This window comes from Phalangium opilio, unplaced genomic scaffold (genome assembly GCF_054372755.1).
Source record: "Phalangium opilio isolate 3A_F unplaced genomic scaffold, DU_Popi_V2 ptg000002l_1, whole genome shotgun sequence".
Lineage (NCBI taxonomy): Eukaryota > Metazoa > Arthropoda > Arachnida > Opiliones > Phalangiidae > Phalangium > Phalangium opilio.
The window spans coordinates 350,053-367,479 of NW_028324144.1; the positions used below are offsets into that span (position 1 = coordinate 350,053).

The 17,427-nt window shown below is 40.8% G+C and overlaps 2 protein-coding genes across 6 annotated transcripts; both read left to right on the plus strand.

The window, feature by feature from the left end:
• Positions 1-265: 265 nt before the first annotated feature.
• On the plus strand, positions 266-6,326 carry angel (protein). 2 transcript variants are annotated; one of them, XM_089867313.1, is made up of 6 exons: positions 266-656; positions 3,129-4,463; positions 4,540-4,805; positions 4,882-5,204; positions 5,270-5,614; positions 5,695-6,326. In XM_089867313.1, the coding sequence occupies exons 2-6, from the start codon at positions 3,875-3,877 to the stop codon at positions 6,068-6,070; spliced, it is 1,899 nt and encodes a 632-aa protein (XP_089723439.1). In that variant the 5' UTR covers positions 266-656; positions 3,129-3,874; the 3' UTR covers positions 6,071-6,326. The 2 variants fall into 2 exon arrangements, with proteins under 2 accessions (XP_089723439.1, XP_089723440.1); XM_089867314.1 differs by having other exon boundaries at positions 4,094-4,463.
• A 92-nt stretch (positions 6,327-6,418) lies between these two features.
• On the plus strand, positions 6,419-17,391 carry capu (formin protein cappuccino). Of its 4 annotated transcripts, none has more exons than XM_089867298.1 (16): positions 6,421-7,134; positions 7,872-9,252; positions 9,470-10,056; positions 11,165-11,340; positions 11,861-12,002; positions 12,090-12,884; positions 12,993-13,268; positions 14,398-14,479; positions 14,586-14,715; positions 14,787-14,969; positions 15,054-15,133; positions 15,212-15,341; positions 15,711-16,183; positions 16,254-16,403; positions 16,478-16,565; positions 17,262-17,391. In XM_089867298.1, exons 2-16 carry the CDS (start codon positions 7,961-7,963, stop codon positions 17,313-17,315), a joined length of 4,638 nt encoding a protein of 1,545 aa, XP_089723424.1. In that variant the 5' UTR covers positions 6,421-7,134; positions 7,872-7,960; the 3' UTR covers positions 17,316-17,391. The 4 variants fall into 4 exon arrangements, with proteins under 4 accessions (XP_089723423.1, XP_089723422.1, XP_089723424.1 ...); XM_089867299.1 differs by having other exon boundaries at positions 13,029-13,268; XM_089867297.1 differs by having other exon boundaries at positions 6,419-7,134; positions 12,090-13,199.
• Positions 17,392-17,427: the final 36 nt, after the last annotated feature.

Sequence of the window (17,427 nt, forward strand, 5' to 3'; positions counted from 1 at the left end):
CCCCCCCCCCTTAGTAGAAAAAATGCGCCATTAGGGGTGACAATGTTTCAAACAATATCAAAGTAATTTAACACGCTGTAAGTATATCTTGGAAGGAAAACGTAAGTCGTGTAAGTAGACATGGCCACAAACGTTAATAGAACGGTATCTGGTTGGTTAAAGTTAAGTAAATTAAGATAATTATATAATATCATTCGTATTGCGGATTTGGGGGGGGGAAGCATGCCCCACCCACAAAACACACGACTTTTTAAGCCTTGGCTTCAATTTTTAAAGGATACTGAATAGACGTTTCTCCCATGGTTCTAACATGTATAACGCCGTTTCTAGTTCATACGTAAAATATAAAAACTTGACTTTATCGATAGCTTTCCTTATAATCGACATTTTAATTAGTATTTCGCTGTGAATCGGTTTCACGCTTAGGAATGTCACACTAACTTAATTATAGCAGACGGCAATTACGATTACCACCGATCACGTGACTAAAATGGAATAGGGGTCAAGGTTGAAACTCGAATCTCCGGTCTAGTTTGAGTTCGTCGGTGCCGTGGTACGAATGTAGTTGAATTTCAGTGTTTAATCGTGCAAAAGAAGTTAAATATTGGATTACAACTTGTAAAGATAAATAAGAACGTCTCTGTGGATTGATTCTGGTACTGTGTACTTTATTTTGTTATATTTTGGGGATTTTCGTAACAAATGTGGCCGCTTTCGACTTTCGAGTTTGGTTTTTTAAGCCTTGGCCGATGACTTTCAACTTGTTAGCTATAAATTGTTACAACCTTAAAAAACAAAAAAAATAATAAACTATCTTCCAGTACAACACACTGTATATTTTTGTAAATACTTTGTTATAGTGGTGGTCAATAGGCCATATGGGCCTTCAGACCTGCACCAACAAATAAATGAATCAACTTTATAGTTGTTAAGGTGCCACCGTGCCAGTCTTTGAAAGTTTGATCATTTTAAGGTTGTAACATTGTATAGAAAATGGAAAGGACAATATTGCGCAACACTGTGTTTGTATTTCGTAATATATAGTGCATTGGTGACGCGGCCACCGATGTCAAATTTAAAAATATAAGAAAAACTCGTGGCATGAAAAAAGTTTATTTCAAGATAGAAATTCAATTCTTGAGATTAAATGGTTAATCTTATCAGTGGGGTCTGTTCTTTCTTTCTTTCTTTTACTATAATGAAAATCAAACTGAACGAACAGGGTTCATTGGAAGTTATTAACTAAAAACTAAGGGAAATTTATAATTTTTTGTAAAATTCATTGAAATCAGGGGAATTTTTGGGGTTAGTCAGCAACTGTTTCAATAGACCAATCATTGCAGGGCCCCCCAGCCAAATTTCGAAGATATTTATAGGAATTATAGGTTTTTTTTGATGGAAATATAGGGTTTTATAGGACGGTTTTCCAGAATTATAGGGTTTAATAGGACGGTTTTCCAGAATTATAGGGTTTAATAGGACGGTTTTCCAGAATTATAGGATTATATGGACACTAAAATATTATTAAAGAACCAGTACCGCAAACGGGGGGGGGGGGGTAATTAAGCGAAATGTTCAAAAACATACCGTCCATAGGCTCATAACTCTGGTTCTACTAGAGATACGGGGATGTCCTTTGAGTATGTTATAGTCCAATTTGTCCCCCATCCAACCATACTATAAACTTAGGGCTACGACAAACAGGGACCGAGTAATTAAGCAAAACGTGAACAAACAAACCCCTCCATAGGAAAAGCATTTGACCCAACTTTGGAGGCTCGTAACTCTGGTTCTAGTAGACATATAGGGATGTCCTTTGAGTATGTTATAGTCCAATTTGTCCCCCATCCAACCATACTAAGAACATAGGGCTACGACAAACAGGGACCGAGTAATTAAGCAAAACGTAAACAATCAAACCCCTCCATAGGAAAAGCATTTGACCCAACTTTGGAGGCTCGTAACTCTGGTTCTAGTAGACATATAGGGATGTCCTTTGAGTATGTTATAGTCCAATTTGTCCCCCATCCAACCATACTAAAGACTTGGAATTAAGACAAGCAGGTGACGAGTAATTGAGCAAAATGTTCGTCAACATGATATCGTCTCACTTATTGTTATTATGTTACTTATGATTTTCAACACTAAACTTTGGAGGCTCGTAACTCTTGTTCTACTAGAGATACGGGGATGTCCTTTGAGTATGTTATAGTCCTCTTTGCTCCCCATCCAAGGATACTTTAAATTTGAGGATACCTCAATATCGTCGTCAACTTATTTTTTGTCTCACTTATTGTTATTAGGTTACTTTTGATTTTTAACAATACACTTTGGAGGCTCGTAACTCTGGTTCTACTAGAGATACGGGGATGTCCTTTGAGTATGTTATAGTCCAATTTGTCCCCCATCCAACCACACTAAAAACTTAGGGCTACGCCAAACAGGGGCCGAGTAATTAACCAAAACGTAAACAAACAACCCCCCTCCATAGGAATAGCGTTAGACTATACTTTGGAGGCTCGTAACTCTGGTTCTACTAGAGATACGGGGATATCCTTTGAGTATGCTGTAGTCCTGTTTTCCCCCCATATACCGAGCTATTTTTAACAAGGTAGCTACAATACTAAGGAAACCATCCCCATTTTATGATATATTTTAGACCAGAGTCCTGGTTTAACCGATGGGTTGCTTAAAATGAACGCAAAGTTCAAAATTATAGAATTTTATAGGACAGTTTTAAAAATATAGGATATTATAGGACAGTTTTAAAAATATAGGATATTATAGGACAGTTTTAAAAATATAGGATATTATAGGACAGTTTTAAAAATATAGGATATTATAGAACCTGTGGGGGCCCTGCCAAATCAATTAATACCAGAAGTAAAGCAAACACTATAGGGGTGGGTAATTTTTATCAGTTATCATTTGAAGTCAAACAACCTAAATGTTTCCAAACAATATGCAATATCTAATTTAGATGGGGGAAAAATGTACGGGTACAGTCAAATCAAGGACCCGATAGATAGGGATAGATAGCCGCAAACTTTAGTTTATCTTTGCCAAATATATATTTTGGGAATTGACATTTTCTGATAATGCTCGTTGTATTGTTTTACAATTAAAAGGGCACGACGAAAGTTAACTGTGTCTTCTCCTTTCCCACCCAGTCTGTCCTGACTGTCCTCCCTTATTATTATTCTCTCACTCTCTCTCTTTCTCTGTCTCTATTTCGAGTCTAAACGCGGTCCATTTTTTTACAGGACATTTCAAAATTTAAAAAAAATTAATCGTGGTTGTTTTAACTTCTCTGGGAAATTTTTCTTATTTCTTTCCGATTTGTAAAATGCGCTATCCCGCTCCTCCACTATCGCTTAATTGAGCGCAAAGGGATGGCTTCGGTCGCTTCTTCTTTCAGTCTATTTTGGTATTGGCAATATTCCTATAATATAGAAGATCAATAAAGAATAATGGAAATTCCCCAAAACTTCACTTTAATCAACTCTTTGATCTTCCGAGTTCGGTAGGGATATTTATTAACATCATCTTACCGCGGCATGATTTTAATTATTTATCATTTCTCTTGACTAATATAAATTCGCCGAATTTTGTTTAAAGTAGATATAGTTACCGTTTTAATTTATTTAACTTACGTTGAGTTTGCGTTTTAGTTGATTTAGTTTAGTTAAAGTAACCCGCTCGATAAATGAACGTAGTTTAGTTCGAAACCCGAACGGAAAATTTAATAATCTCTCGAGTTTTCTCCGAGCTTAAATCTTTTTCTGGCAAATCTTTTTTCTATCCTCTGAATCTTTGGTTTCTGTTAAAACCTTCTTGGCCCCTTCCCCCCCCCCGAACCCCCGAAAAATAAAGAATGCTGTGGTCAACGCGTTCTTTTAAACTGCACGAGTTGTTCAAGTTTTGGCGGCGCAATTCGACCACGACAACGACAACCAGCTCGTTGCATAGTTTGTTACCATCGGGACGGGCATCTTTCGAACAATCGGTCGTACGACGAAAGATACTGGTCATTTTGGAAAAACCCTACAGCGGTCAAGCCACTCTAACGCAGCCAGGACATTGTCTTTCTCAGAATCAAAGTCGACTGCTTTTGGACATGAAAGATGAAAATAATCTCTTGAACGAACATGAAGAGGAACACTCCAATTCGAGTTCTTATAAAAGAAACCAAGTTGAACTTCGTAACTCCGACGTCGAAGATAAGACGCTTGTCAAGAAATCAAAAACCACGGAAGAAACTGTAGCAAACTTTGATCCCAACAAAGTTTCGGCGTACAGCGTTGTTCAATCCATGGCCACGAACCCTTATTCCATGATGGCCGCCGGCGGAAGCTCGACTTCCGGTTCCAGTTCCAGTTTGTCTTTGGACCCCAGCAGCGTCGCCATTTACGACGGAAGTGGATTTGTCGATCCAAATGTTTATTACTTGCAAAAGAAATCTGGTAATTGTTTTGGGTGTTTTTAATTAGACCACGAACCACGGATTACAGTAAAAACTGTAAACGTTTACGTTTTTAGAATGGTTGAATGCCATACTGGAACGCGTTAGAGTTTGGGATATGACATCGACTGGTTTGAAAAACGAATCTTCTCCGAGCACCCAATCTAGTAGTTCGGGTGCTCACCACAAAAAACTGGACTTTAAATTAATGTCGTACAATATTCTGGCCCAAGAATTATTAGAACAGAATAGCTATTTGTATTATCACTGCGACGACCGCGTTCTCAATTGGGAATACCGTAGCGCTAATTTACTTAAAGAAATGATTCAATCAGACTCTGATGTAAGTTGAAGTTGCGAAAAAACCTTTGCTGCGTCCAGGTGCGCGATGTATTGAATAAATCATGTTAATTTCTTAGATTTTATGTCTTCAAGAGATGCAACAAAATCATTACGAGGGCTTTTTTAAACCCGAAATGTCCAAATTAGGTTTCGAGAGCGTTTACAAAAAGAGAACGGGCGATAAGAACGACGGATGCGCAATTTTCTATCGCCGTTCGACCTTTCATTTAGAATCCTACAAAACAATAGAATTTAATCAACCCAGCGTTAGGTTATTAGATAGAGACAACGTCGCCTTGATCGCCGTCTTCAGACCCATTTTGGAAAATGGAGAAATTTGCGATAAAGAAGATGACCCCAAATTGTGCGTGGCCACCACACATCTTCTCTTCAATCCCAGGTAAGATGTGAGCCGGTTTTTACCACCGTGGTAATTTTTTAACCTTTCGCTTGACCTTTACGTAGACGCGGAGATATCAAGCTGGCTCAATTACAGATCTTATTGGCGGAACTGGACAAAGTATCTTTTAAGAGAACTTCCTCTAATTCTGGTCGACCCTGTTATAACCCGACAATTTTATGCGGGGACATGAACAGCGAACCTTATTCGCCTTTATACAAGTTCGTTACAAAGGGACATTTGAATTATTGCGGATTACAAATCGGCGACATCTCGGGTCAAACGGAGGGCGTCAGTCGAGGACGGAAGATGGGTTACGACGAGTTTCAATTGGCCCCTTTGGGAATCACCTCCGGAAGTCAGTATCACGATATCACCAAAGATAGGGAAGTGACCAAGTGCGAAATTGAGTAAGTAATAACGCGTCCGTTCCGTTTTTAGATCGTTAGTCCTTAGGTAATTAGGCTTACAATTATGGTAATTAATTTAGCACTGAGATTCGGCCCAGTTCCAGCGACCAAGCGGGTCAATTACGTCATAATTTGAACTTGTTGTCCGCGTACGAACACCGCGATTCAAACGGAGTCCCTTTTATCACGACTCAACATACAAAAGCGCGTTGCACCGTTGATTATATCTTTTACTCCAACTCGAAAAAGTGTTCCTCTAAAAATAAGAGAGATCAAAGCAGCAGCCCCAGCCCCAAAAAGACTAGTTCAAACGACCCCTTGACCTTATTGGGAACCTATCGATTGCTATCGTATTACGACTCTGATTCCGTCGGGGGGCTTCCCAATGCCGCCCAATCTTCCGACCACATTTCACTCGTGGCCAAATTTCGTTTGAAAATTCACAACAGATCCTGAAAAGAGAGAAAATTCACTCTCTTTTTTGTTAAACACGTTCTTTTCTTTGTCAACATTTTTATTTAAAATAATAATATTTTTCATTTTTATTTTTCCGTATTAAACGTGATTTTTAACAACAAGAACAGTTTTCAGCCGGGATTACAATTATTCTTTACAAGTTAAGAATTTTCTCTGTTACAAAACAAAAAAGTGTTATGAAAACTTCGTCAATGTAAAATAAATAAATAAAGAATGCTATTTTAAGAGTTTAAAATGCTAAACTTTGTTAAAGCTTAGCTAGAAATAATTAAATTTGCGTTAAAAACGGAAAAATTTGCGCCACGTGCGTTTAAAAATGGCGGGAAGTAAGTTCCACGTGCGTTTAATATTGGCGGGAAATGAGTTCCACGTGCGTTTAATATTGGCGGGAAATAAGGTCCACGTGCGTTTAATATTGGCGGGAATATAGCTGCATCACAGCGTGCCGTCAAAAAACTCAAATTTGGCGCTTTATTATTTTCATCAATAGATGGCGTCTCTAGCTTTTCTCTCTCTCTTGGCTTCGGGTTTAAAGTCCGGTTTGAACTTTTCGCCCCCCTATTTCCCACATGGGACGGGTGCGAGGGGGTTAAATGGGGGAGGGGAAAATTAATAAAAACTCGTAATGTAACTTGTTGATCCTGTTTTTGTTTCGTCCGTCAGAACCGTAACGCGTTGTAAAAACGAAATTTCTTTGTTTTGAAAAAAAATTAACGCCAATTTATATAATTAGTATGAGCTTTTAATATCGCTTATTAAAACCTCAGTGTAATTTTAACTATTTTAAACGAAAGTGAACGCAGTTTTTTAACCTAACGGGTCGTGTGGTGTCGTGTAGTGCTGTGTTGTGTGACGATTAAGCCTCGGCTAATGAATGAATGAGATTCGTAATAGGATTATAGGAGGACCAGAGTAAGTGTGAACTTTTTGACAACAAAGATGACAGCTGATAAGACCAAGGGTTAAGACTAAGTGCCGCGACTGTGATCTTAGCAGGGATTTAAATTAATTTGCGCGTTTCTTTCGACGTTGGAGCGTAATTGGTGAGTTTTATTATTAAATTTTTGGCGATTTATGTAACGGGAAATCGGGATTGCGAGTAAAATAAAACCAACGGTGGGTAGTTCCTGCTACCAAAATATTAGTACACACCCCCTTTCACCCAACCAGAACCAAAGAGTATTACGTAACCAGTAGAGGAAGGTTATATTTACAAATTCTACGACTTTAAGCCATTGCTTTTCGTTTTTTTTTTTCAAACTGGTTCAGTATAAACTTACGAGATAGCTTATATTATGCAGGTTATAATGATTGTGGGTTACGAATTAACGCTACAATTATTTTTTGCAATATTATAATCAATATGGGTTTGCGAGGAAGTTTGCGTTTTCTTATAGAGTAGTGGCACTCCGTGTTAACTACCCATAGAGCTTAATACAGTCAAAGGCAAGTAGGTGCCATTACTCTATAAATTATCTTTCAAATTACGTCATATCATGCTTAAAGCGATAGTCGCAACCAGTCTTTCATTTATGTATAATTTTAAAACCTAGATAAATAGCAAATTAAAAATGCATATCGAGTTTGCTTCATCCATAGGCGGGCGCAGTTTAGTATCTCTACGCTCGTAACCCACGTGTTCCCTCCCAAAAAAGGCGCGGAACTATTTAACGATTAATCCCCTTAACTACGCGATAAAACCTTAATATTTTTTGATAAGACTGGCGTTAAAAACCTCCATAAAACAAAAAAAAATATATATATACCAACGGTTTTTTAGGAAGAAATTCAAGAATTCGACAGAGAAATAATTCTCAATGTAAAAAATATAACCAATTATACTTTGACCTGAACAGTAAAACTCGCGATATGGAAAACTTACTGGTACAAAACGATATGAACATTAACGGGGGGTTAAAACTCGATAACCCCGACCAAAATAATAACAATAATAATAATCGCAAAATACGCCATGACCAAATCACGCTCGGATTTGAACACGACGACACGGACGCGTTCTCGGACCTATACTTTTGGCGCCACGAAATTCCGGCCATTTCTGATAGGGAGATCGCGACGATATCGTCTATTCTAACCGACGGGAATTTTAATGATAAATCCGAAGATTGTAAAAGCGAAGAATTTAAAGAAATCCTAGGCGTTCACGACCTTGAATACCGCGAAAAATGTAAACGAAATTTCGGTGGCTGCCGCGATGGTGTTTTTAACGGGGATAATCATCGTAATGGTAATGGTAGTACCCACACGAGAGCGCCGACGCGCGATGGATTATTATTACTAGCATCGGTTGCTAAGGGCAACGGCCTTAACAACTCTACCGGAAAAGACACGCCTTCCAGAAGAGAAGCCGAAGAAGAATTAGGGAACAACAACGTTGTTCCACGCGACTCGATCGATTTCGCGGCCAGCCAACCTACGACGTATAACTCGCCGCCGCTCCTCGTTTCTTCATCGTCATCTTCAGTTCACCGTGACGCCGCGAAACAATCGGACATCGAGACGGAAACATGTAGTCCTTCTTTAGGATATTCCACGGAAACCCGGAACGCACCTTTCATACTTGACGATATGGGTAACTTGAGCAGTCAACAGGGTGATAAAAAGCACAAAGGTCACGTACAGGAGAAGAATCTAGATGGTGGTGGCCTTACCAAATCTCAGGGAAGCCCCGGACGGTTCAGGTTGGGTCGCGGAGACAAATCTCCCGGAGCTAAGAAGAAAAATGAACCGGTCGTCCCTAGTCGACTGGCCGTTAACGATAACCAATCTAGCGGTTCATCCAGAGACAGTTTACAAACGCGACAGAAACGACAGACGACAACAACAAACGCGACCACGCCTAATAACAGAACGACTTTAACGGGCAGCGAGCGGTCGCCCAGTCCCGAGAGTTCCATTTCGAGTATGTACGTCGATACTGTTAGTCACCTACCGACGCCCGATGAGGTGGCTTCCGAGAAATACGTCGACGAAGACTCGGTGTCTGACGTGACTTTACCCGAAGAATCCAGAACTCTGGAAAGTTCCCAAGCGGGCAGTTTGAGTGATATTACGGTCATCCTGGATGAACACTTGTCAAAAACAACCTATAGTTCGAGTTACGCCGGAAATAATAATTACGTCACGTGTAGTAATAATAGGTGGGTTACCGAAAAGTTCAATTGGAAAAACACGCCATTACGGGGGTACGATTGCGTCATAGCCTTCCTCCCCCTACCACCCCCACTATTCGGGAAGCATCAACACGGTTAAAATGTGTCCCGTAAATGTCTTAGCCGCTCTGAAGAAGTCGTACTCCCGTAACTACTGTACGTGCGGTTTTCAATTGAATTTTTTGACCATATCTCCATTTCGCAGCCTATCCACGACTTCTTCTCCCCCAAATTCGACGGAAGAATTATCCAGGACACCACCCCGTCGGTCAACCACCACGACAAAATCGTGTCCGGTCACCCCTGACGCGTCAGATACGTCAAATATCTACCATCCTTTATCCAGGAGAACGCGTTACAATAGCGAAAGCGATTCGAATTCGAATCAATTCGGTTGCTCTAATGGTGCTAGGACAGTCTCCCAAGAAGTTATCGCCGAAAGTCCTCGAGGATCCACCGGGGACTTGTCTTCCGGTGGCGGTAGTATCCCGTCTTCACCCTTCACGGTGACGCAGCATAAGAAAGTGGTGCTAGCCCCGCATAAATTTAGTACCCCCTCGACTAAACGCGATCGCGCCGAGTCGGACATAACGAATACTTCGGCGTGTCAATCGGAACCGAGACCCTCGGTACGAAGACATTCTTCCTACGGTGACGTACCGCCTTTAGACGGTAATGTCCTACGTAAAGTCGCTTCCTTGACATTGGACAAAGCCACCATCGAATCGAGCGTCAAAAGACCTAAAGTTGTACCCGAAAAGTTGGATTTTAGTCTCTACGAAAAGTTTGAAGGTTCGTTAAAAATCACTTAATGGTTTTGCAAGAAGGGTACCTGGCCCGGCCGACATACGCGCTGGTTATAGCTATCTTAACAGGGGGTCGCCTTTAGTTAAGAAGGCGTCTTTTTCTAACTTAATAATCGTCCCACCACTTGACACCTCCGTCTTTTATTTCTACTTAAACTATTTCTATTTCAGTGTAGGTAATATATAGTTCCTTAGATCATTGTAAAGTTCGGAAGTGTAGGTAATATCATAGTTCCTTAGATGATTGTAAAGTTCGGAAGTGTAGGTAATATCATAGTTCCTTAGATCATTGTAAAGTTCGGAAGTGTAGGTAATATATAGTTCCTTAGATGATTGTAAAGTTCGGAAGTGTAGGTAATATCATAGTTCCTTAGATCATTGTAAAGTTCGGAAGTGTAGGTAATATATAGTTCCTTAGATGATTGTAAAGTTCGGAAGTGTAGGTAATATCATAGTTCCTTAGATGATTGTAAAGTTCGGAAGTGTAGGTAATATCATAGTTCCTTAGATGATTGTAAAGTTCGGAAGTGTAGGTAATATCATAGTTCCTTAGATCATTGTAAAGTTCGGAAGTGTAGGTAATATATAGTTCCTTAGATGATTGTAAAGTTCGGAAGTGTAGGTAATATCATAGTTCCTTAGATGATTGTAAAGTTCGGAAGTGTAGGTAATATCATAGTTCCTTAGATGATTGTAAAGTTCGGAAGTGTAGGTAATATCATAGTTCCTTAGATGATTGTAAAGTTCGGAAGTGTAGGTAATATCATAGTTCCTTAGATGATTGTAAAGTTCGGAAGTGTAGGTAATATCATAGTTCCTTAGATCATTGTAAAGTTCGGAAGTGTAGGTAATATCATAGTTCCTTAGATGATTGTAAAGTTCGGAAGTGTAGGTAATATATAGTTCCTTAGATCATTGTAAAGTTCGGAAGTGTAGGTAATATATAGTTCCTTAGATCATTGTAAAGTTCGGAAGTGTAGGTAATATAGTTCTTTAGATCATTGGTACGCTCGGTTGAACTATTGACCCTTCTTGTTCAATCAATCAATCGGGAGCCGGGTTATCCCGGAGATTTAATGATTTTCGCGACGCAGGTCAAATGCTTTTAAATTGGCTGTATTCGGCCTTCCCCGATGAACATTACATTCGTAAGAGCATGAAGAAAAGAGATCTGAAAATCATTCTCGCTCAAATCTGTACTTATTTTTTGGCCGCTGGTGTCGTCAGACAAATTGAGGACGAAAATGCTCCCCTCGAAAATCTATTTAGGGTAAGTCGAACTTGAATCCAAGAACCCTTTTGGTGCTTTTTATCCCTTTTACTTCGACCAATGATTTCGCGCCGTGAAAGGGAATTTTATTTTAGACAAAAGAAGTCGTTTTGTTTTTAAGAAAATTACTTTGAAAGTCAAAAAACCTTGGATAATTTAAAGAGTTTCAAGTTCAGCTTCGTTGAGAATATCTTTTTTTCAAACTTATTTGTTTAGGTTGGTTAATCATGCCTTAATATTTGTCCCCCTTCATTTTCTGTTTTGTTCCTACGTTGTTATTTAAATTCAAGATTTCTTAGATTTCCCATAAAATCTTATCCACTTTATTTCCGTCAATTTGTTTAACGTTTAATCTAAATCTTAGTTTAATCCGAATGTAATTACCTCCTTTTGAACCGTATTAAACGGGTGCTGTCAAACGCGACCAATGCGTGTTTTCTTTCAGTGACGCGTTTTAGAGACGTCAAAGGTGTAGCCAGGTCCATTAACGAAGTGTTTCTTTGTCCGTGTTTCGGAATAGCCCGACTTAATGTATTATTGGACGCACTCGGAGATAAGTTCCTGTACGCCGACTTCGATGCCGGGAAAGTTGTCCCTGTCAGCTTGGCCTCCGCCTTGTTCCGAAGAGGATGCCAAATCCGGATTACGCTACACCGAGGCTGGTCAGTTTTAACTTTTGTAGTTACTCGGCAGTTACGGACGGTACTCTGGGGACGTTGACAAGGGAACCGCTTGGTTTATCTCGTTAGAATTTCAGAGGTTTATCATGGGTTTACGGAAAGAACATCGACAAACTTTACGTCAAGTTCAAAGCGAGCAAGACGAAGCCGTGAAAGGAATTAAGGGGAACCAGGAGTCGCTTTTAACGGAGCTTAAACGGAAGGTGGTTGACTTGGAAAGGGAGGTCGAAAAATATCAAACATTGGCTAGCATCGAAGAATTGACTAGACGTGCCACGGATGACGATTCCACTGATGAAAACGCCGCCACCATTACCACCACCAAAGTTTCGAGGCCTTTTGAAGTGGCCCGACAGTTGAGTTTCGAAAATCTGAAATCCAAACCGGAAATCGTCGCTACTTGCACGCAAACTGAATCGGTGCCGTCGTGTACTCGAGAATGCCAGACCATTGTTAAACCAGAGTTGGTCCTTGTCGAAATAGCCATTCAAACTGAGGAAGAAATTGCGGAGAAAGCGGAGGAAATCATCGCGGCGGCGGCAGTTGGAACGCAAACAGACCCATGGACTTCTTCGCCAGCCGCAACTACCTCGCCTCCTACTGCACCTCTTCCGGCTACTGTACCTCCACCACCACCACCCCCTCCCCCAATGCCTGGAATGATTCCACCTCCACCCCCAATGCCTGCGAGCAACATTCCACCTCCTCCTCCGATGCCTTCAATGATACCACCCCCTCCTCCGATGCCTGGGAGCAATATTCCACCTCCACCCCCAATGCCCGGAATGGGTGGTCCACCTCCACCACCTCCAATGCCCGGAATGATTCCGCCCCCTCCCCCGATGCCTGGAATGGGTGGTCCACCTCCTCCTCCTCCAATGCCCGGCATGGGTGGTCCACCTCCTCCTCCTCCAATGCCCGGCATGGGTGGTCCACCTCCTCCTCCTCCAATGCCCGGCATGGGTGGTCCACCTCCTCCTCCTCCAATGCCCGGCATGGGTGGTCCACCTCCTCCTCCTCCAATGCCCGGCATGGGTGGTCCTCCTCCTCCTCCACCGATGCCCGGTTCGGGACTAGCACCTGGTTTTGGCTGTCCTCCACCACCGCCTCCACCTGGTCCGACGGCTGGATTTTCCGGTTGTGGTCCACTTCCGCCACCTCTACCCGCGCAACCCACAGGTACGGCTGCCGGGCCCAATCCTCTACCGGCTCCTCCAGTGGGAGGCTGGTACGGAGCTTACGCCGGAGGTATTTTAACTATACAATTTAGATCCGAGATAGTTGGGAATGCCGTAGCGGTGTATATAAACCCCAGTGGTAAAACCCAACCCAGTCAGTTGTTCGTGTAGATTCCCGTAGTTAGATCGGACCCGACTTGAATTTTTTCAGTTAGAAGTTAAACTTTGTCAGAGGATAGAAATCTGTTTATCGTATACATCTTAGAATTTCACAAAAAAGTTCCCCTCTCTGTCTTATCATTGAAATCATAAGTTTATAAGTGATATGTTCCTTCTATAAGTATAACACTACCTATACTAGTTCGCAATGCTACTGGGAGACTTACAGTACTCGAGATAACTAGTTCGAGAAGGAGAACGACGGAAGCGAGTAAATTGAAGTCCTAAGTACGCTCGGTGGTGGTTAATTAATTTTGCATGCAGGACCAAGTTCCATCTAGGCACTCCTATTTAGTCTGCATTACTAAGCCCAAATTTGACAGCAGCGCCTCACTCACTGCAGGCCCCCCTCGCTTTACCCTGAATCTATGACCTACCTCACTCACTCACTTCAAAATTACAACAAGCTCCAGTTTCTAAGTTACCAACCAGACATTACAAACTTATGGATGGAACATATCTTATGAACTTATGTTGAAATGAAGGTTTTTTTGGCTGGCTTAGCTCTGGAGAGCCCGAAGCGAAACGTGTCGCAAATAATAATAGGCCTATAAATTTATCGCTTTTAAAATCGTTATCATCGAACACATTGTTGGGTTATAATTAATTAGGAAGGCGCGGTGCTGGCGGTGTATTTTTAATATCTTGATAAGCTTCATTAAGTCGAGGGTTCTTTCTTTCCCAGCCCATTGTTTTAGTAATTAAGGCGGGCAAAATCTTAAGGGGGCTTCGGCCTTACCACAATTCATTTATTTATTGTCTTTTCGTAAGAGAAAATGGTTAAAAAATCTTTAGTTTCAAATTTTAAATTGAACTTGAGAAAAATAAATTCGATAATAGTCTGGGATTTTGAAAATGAGCGTCAGGGTGAATCTTAGGGAGAAACGCGTGAATATTGAATTTAAGAATTCCCGTGGAAACCCTACGTTAGCGTCTAAATGACTTAAGTACTTAAATGGCTTAATTTTAACCAATTACAGCGCGTAAACCGTTATTAGAAGCCGTCAAAGATATCAAACCCTTATTTTGGACGCGAATTCAAGTTCCGTCAACAGTTGAAACGTACGACATTATTTTCCCTTAGTTTCTAGTCTCTGAGCGGCTTAGCCTCTCGGAGACTATACCGTAAAGGGGTCACCTAAAGGTTAATTAACTCCCGATTTAATAGAACTTCGGAATCGCTTTGGGTTGAACTAGACGAAACGATGCCGGATGATTTGGACGAATTTAAAACTTTATTTTCGCGTCAAATAACCGAGAAAAAACCCGTAGCTAAAAAACAGTCCAAAACGAAAGAAGTTAGTGTTTAGTTTATTTTATTTAAGTTTAATCCGGATTAAAATTAAGGCCCGATTATTGGCTTGTCAAGGTGGCTAAACTGTTAGACCAAAAACGATCTCAAAACCTGGGAATCTTTATCAATTCGCCAAATTTGCGTCTCGATTCCACTAGTCAATCGGAACGATCCATTATCACGGAAATCGAGAACGCCGTTTACAATTTTGACACGTCCGTCGTCAACTTAGACGCCTTACAACAAATTTACGAAGTGGTTCGTACCCTACCAATTCTTATATAGCTTACCCCCTTCTATTCTTACGCATTCTTGAGCGCGGTCTTCTTAACCCCTCTATAGAGAGCCACGCCCGATGAACTTCAAATGATCAAAAGTTACGTTGAAAAAAATTCCGAAGTCCCACTCGACAAACCGGAACAGTAAGTGTACTTGTGGTTTGTCGGCTTTGTTCGTTAGTGGTGTTAGGCCTAGTAATTAATCGATTTGTTTTAATCGAGGTTTCTTTACGATATATCGCAAATTCCGGAATTCGCGGACCGCGTTACTTGTATCATGTTTCAGTCTAATTTCGCCGAAACCATAAGTGGAATCGAAAACAAATTGAATAACTTGAAAGTCATTTGCGAGGTAGGTGTCTTATCTTTAACTACTCCTGCTCTGGTTGGTGTAGACGCGCGTAATTAGTACCCTTGGATAGGGGACAGTCTCGCCTACGATTCCCTCCCAAGTTTTTCCCCGTTCTGACCTTCCAAAGTCGGTCAGCAATGACCAACTGCCCGTAATTAGTACCCTTGGATAGGGGACATTCCCGCCTACACCCTTCAAGTTTTTCCCCGTTCTGACCCTCCAAAGTCGGTCATTTTGCTGACCAACTGCCCGTAATTAGTACCCTCGGATAGGGGACAGTCCGGTCTATCATTCCCTCCAAGTTTTTCCCCGTTCTGACCTTCCAAAGTCGGTCATTTTGCTGACCAACCGCCCGTAATCCGATTTCAGTTTGTTATGACGGGAGATAGCGTTAAAAAGGTCTTCGGTATTATCTTGGCGTTGGGCAATTACATGAACGCGGGTAACAGAAGTCGCGGTCAAGCGGATGGCTTCGGACTGGAGATTCTGGGTAAACTGAAGGACGTCAAGAGCAAGGATAATTCCGTGACGTTACTTCATTACATCGTACAAACCTACGTTCGCAAATTCCAACAAGAGGAAAATTTGGACAACGCCAAGTTTCCCTTACCCGAACCGTTGGAAGTTGACAAAGCGACGATGGTCAACTTTGAGGACGTGGCCAATGACTTGAAGAAACTTCAAGTACAAGTAAAGGGTTGCGAAGCCAAAGTCAAAAAGGTCCTGGAATTATCCGACGAAGAACACCAACAACCTTTTCGGGACAAGATGGAGGAGTTCCTGAAAAAGGCCAACGCAGAACAAAAAGAACAGGAGGAAAACTTGGCCGAAACGAAATCGAAGTAATTCAATTTAATAATTACTCTGATCTTTATATTGGAGTGACGTCATGTTTTTTGCGTCTACTCGAAGGTTTATGAAGGTTAAAGCGTTCTTTAGTTGGAAAGCCAAATCAAACAACGAGAATGAATGGCCCAAAGAGTTCTTTACGCCTTGGGTTCCGTTTTGTAGCGATTTTAAAAAGTTGTGGAAGAAAGAACTCGAGAGGAAAGTCAAAGAGGAGTAAGCCTTATGCCTTTTGTTGCCAGCTTGTTTTTGTTAACTCTTAACAAATGGACGTTCATTGATTGGTTTAGTGTGGAGTTGGCCAAAAAGAAGGTGCAAGAAATGAAGAGAGAAAAGAAAGCCAGCGTCGTCAAAGTGGCCGGAAAACCAACTGGACTCGTGAGTAATCTGTTTCATCATTTAATACTTGTCGCTAAGCCTACTTTTGAATCTCTAAGCCTACTTTTCTTTTAATACTAGTCGCTAAGCCTACCTTCGAATCTCTAAGCCTACTTTTCATTTAATGCTAGTCGCTAAGCCTACTTTTGAATCTCTAAGCCTACTTTTCATTTAATACTAGTCGCTAAGCCTACTTTTGAATCTCTAAGCCTACTTTTCATTTAATACTAGTCGCTAAGCCTACTTTTGAATCTCTAAGCCTACTTTTCATTTAATACTAGTCGCTAAGCCTACTTTTGAATCTCTAAGCCTACTTTTCATTTAATACTAGTCGCTAAGCCTACTTTTGAATCTCTAAGCCTACTTTTCATTTAATACTAGTCGCTAAGCCTACTTTTGAATCTCTAAGCCTACTTTTCATTTAATACTAGTCGCTAAGCCTACTTTTGAATCTCTAAGCCTACTTTTCATTTAATACTAGTCGCTAAGCCTACTTTTGAATCTCTAAGCCTACTTTTCATTTAATACTAGTCGCTAAGCCTACTTTTGAATCTCTAAGCCTACATTTAATGGTAGTCGCTAAGCCTACTTTTGAATCGCGTCTGTTAAGCACTTAAGCCTATTTATCTTTCGGAATCCTATAGTTTTAAGGCCAATTGTTAAGCCTAAATTCCCGCTGGTTTTTTACGTGTGTAGAAAGCGAAATTGGCAAAGAAAGGGATGTTAAGCGTGGATAATCCTTCGAAATAATTAAAAAGTCGTCGTAATAATTTATATTCCTGAGCAGCTAAAACAAAAAAGTGAGAGAGTATTTTATAATAGGTCACATTTTTCTATCCAAAAAAAAAAGTTTACAAAAACT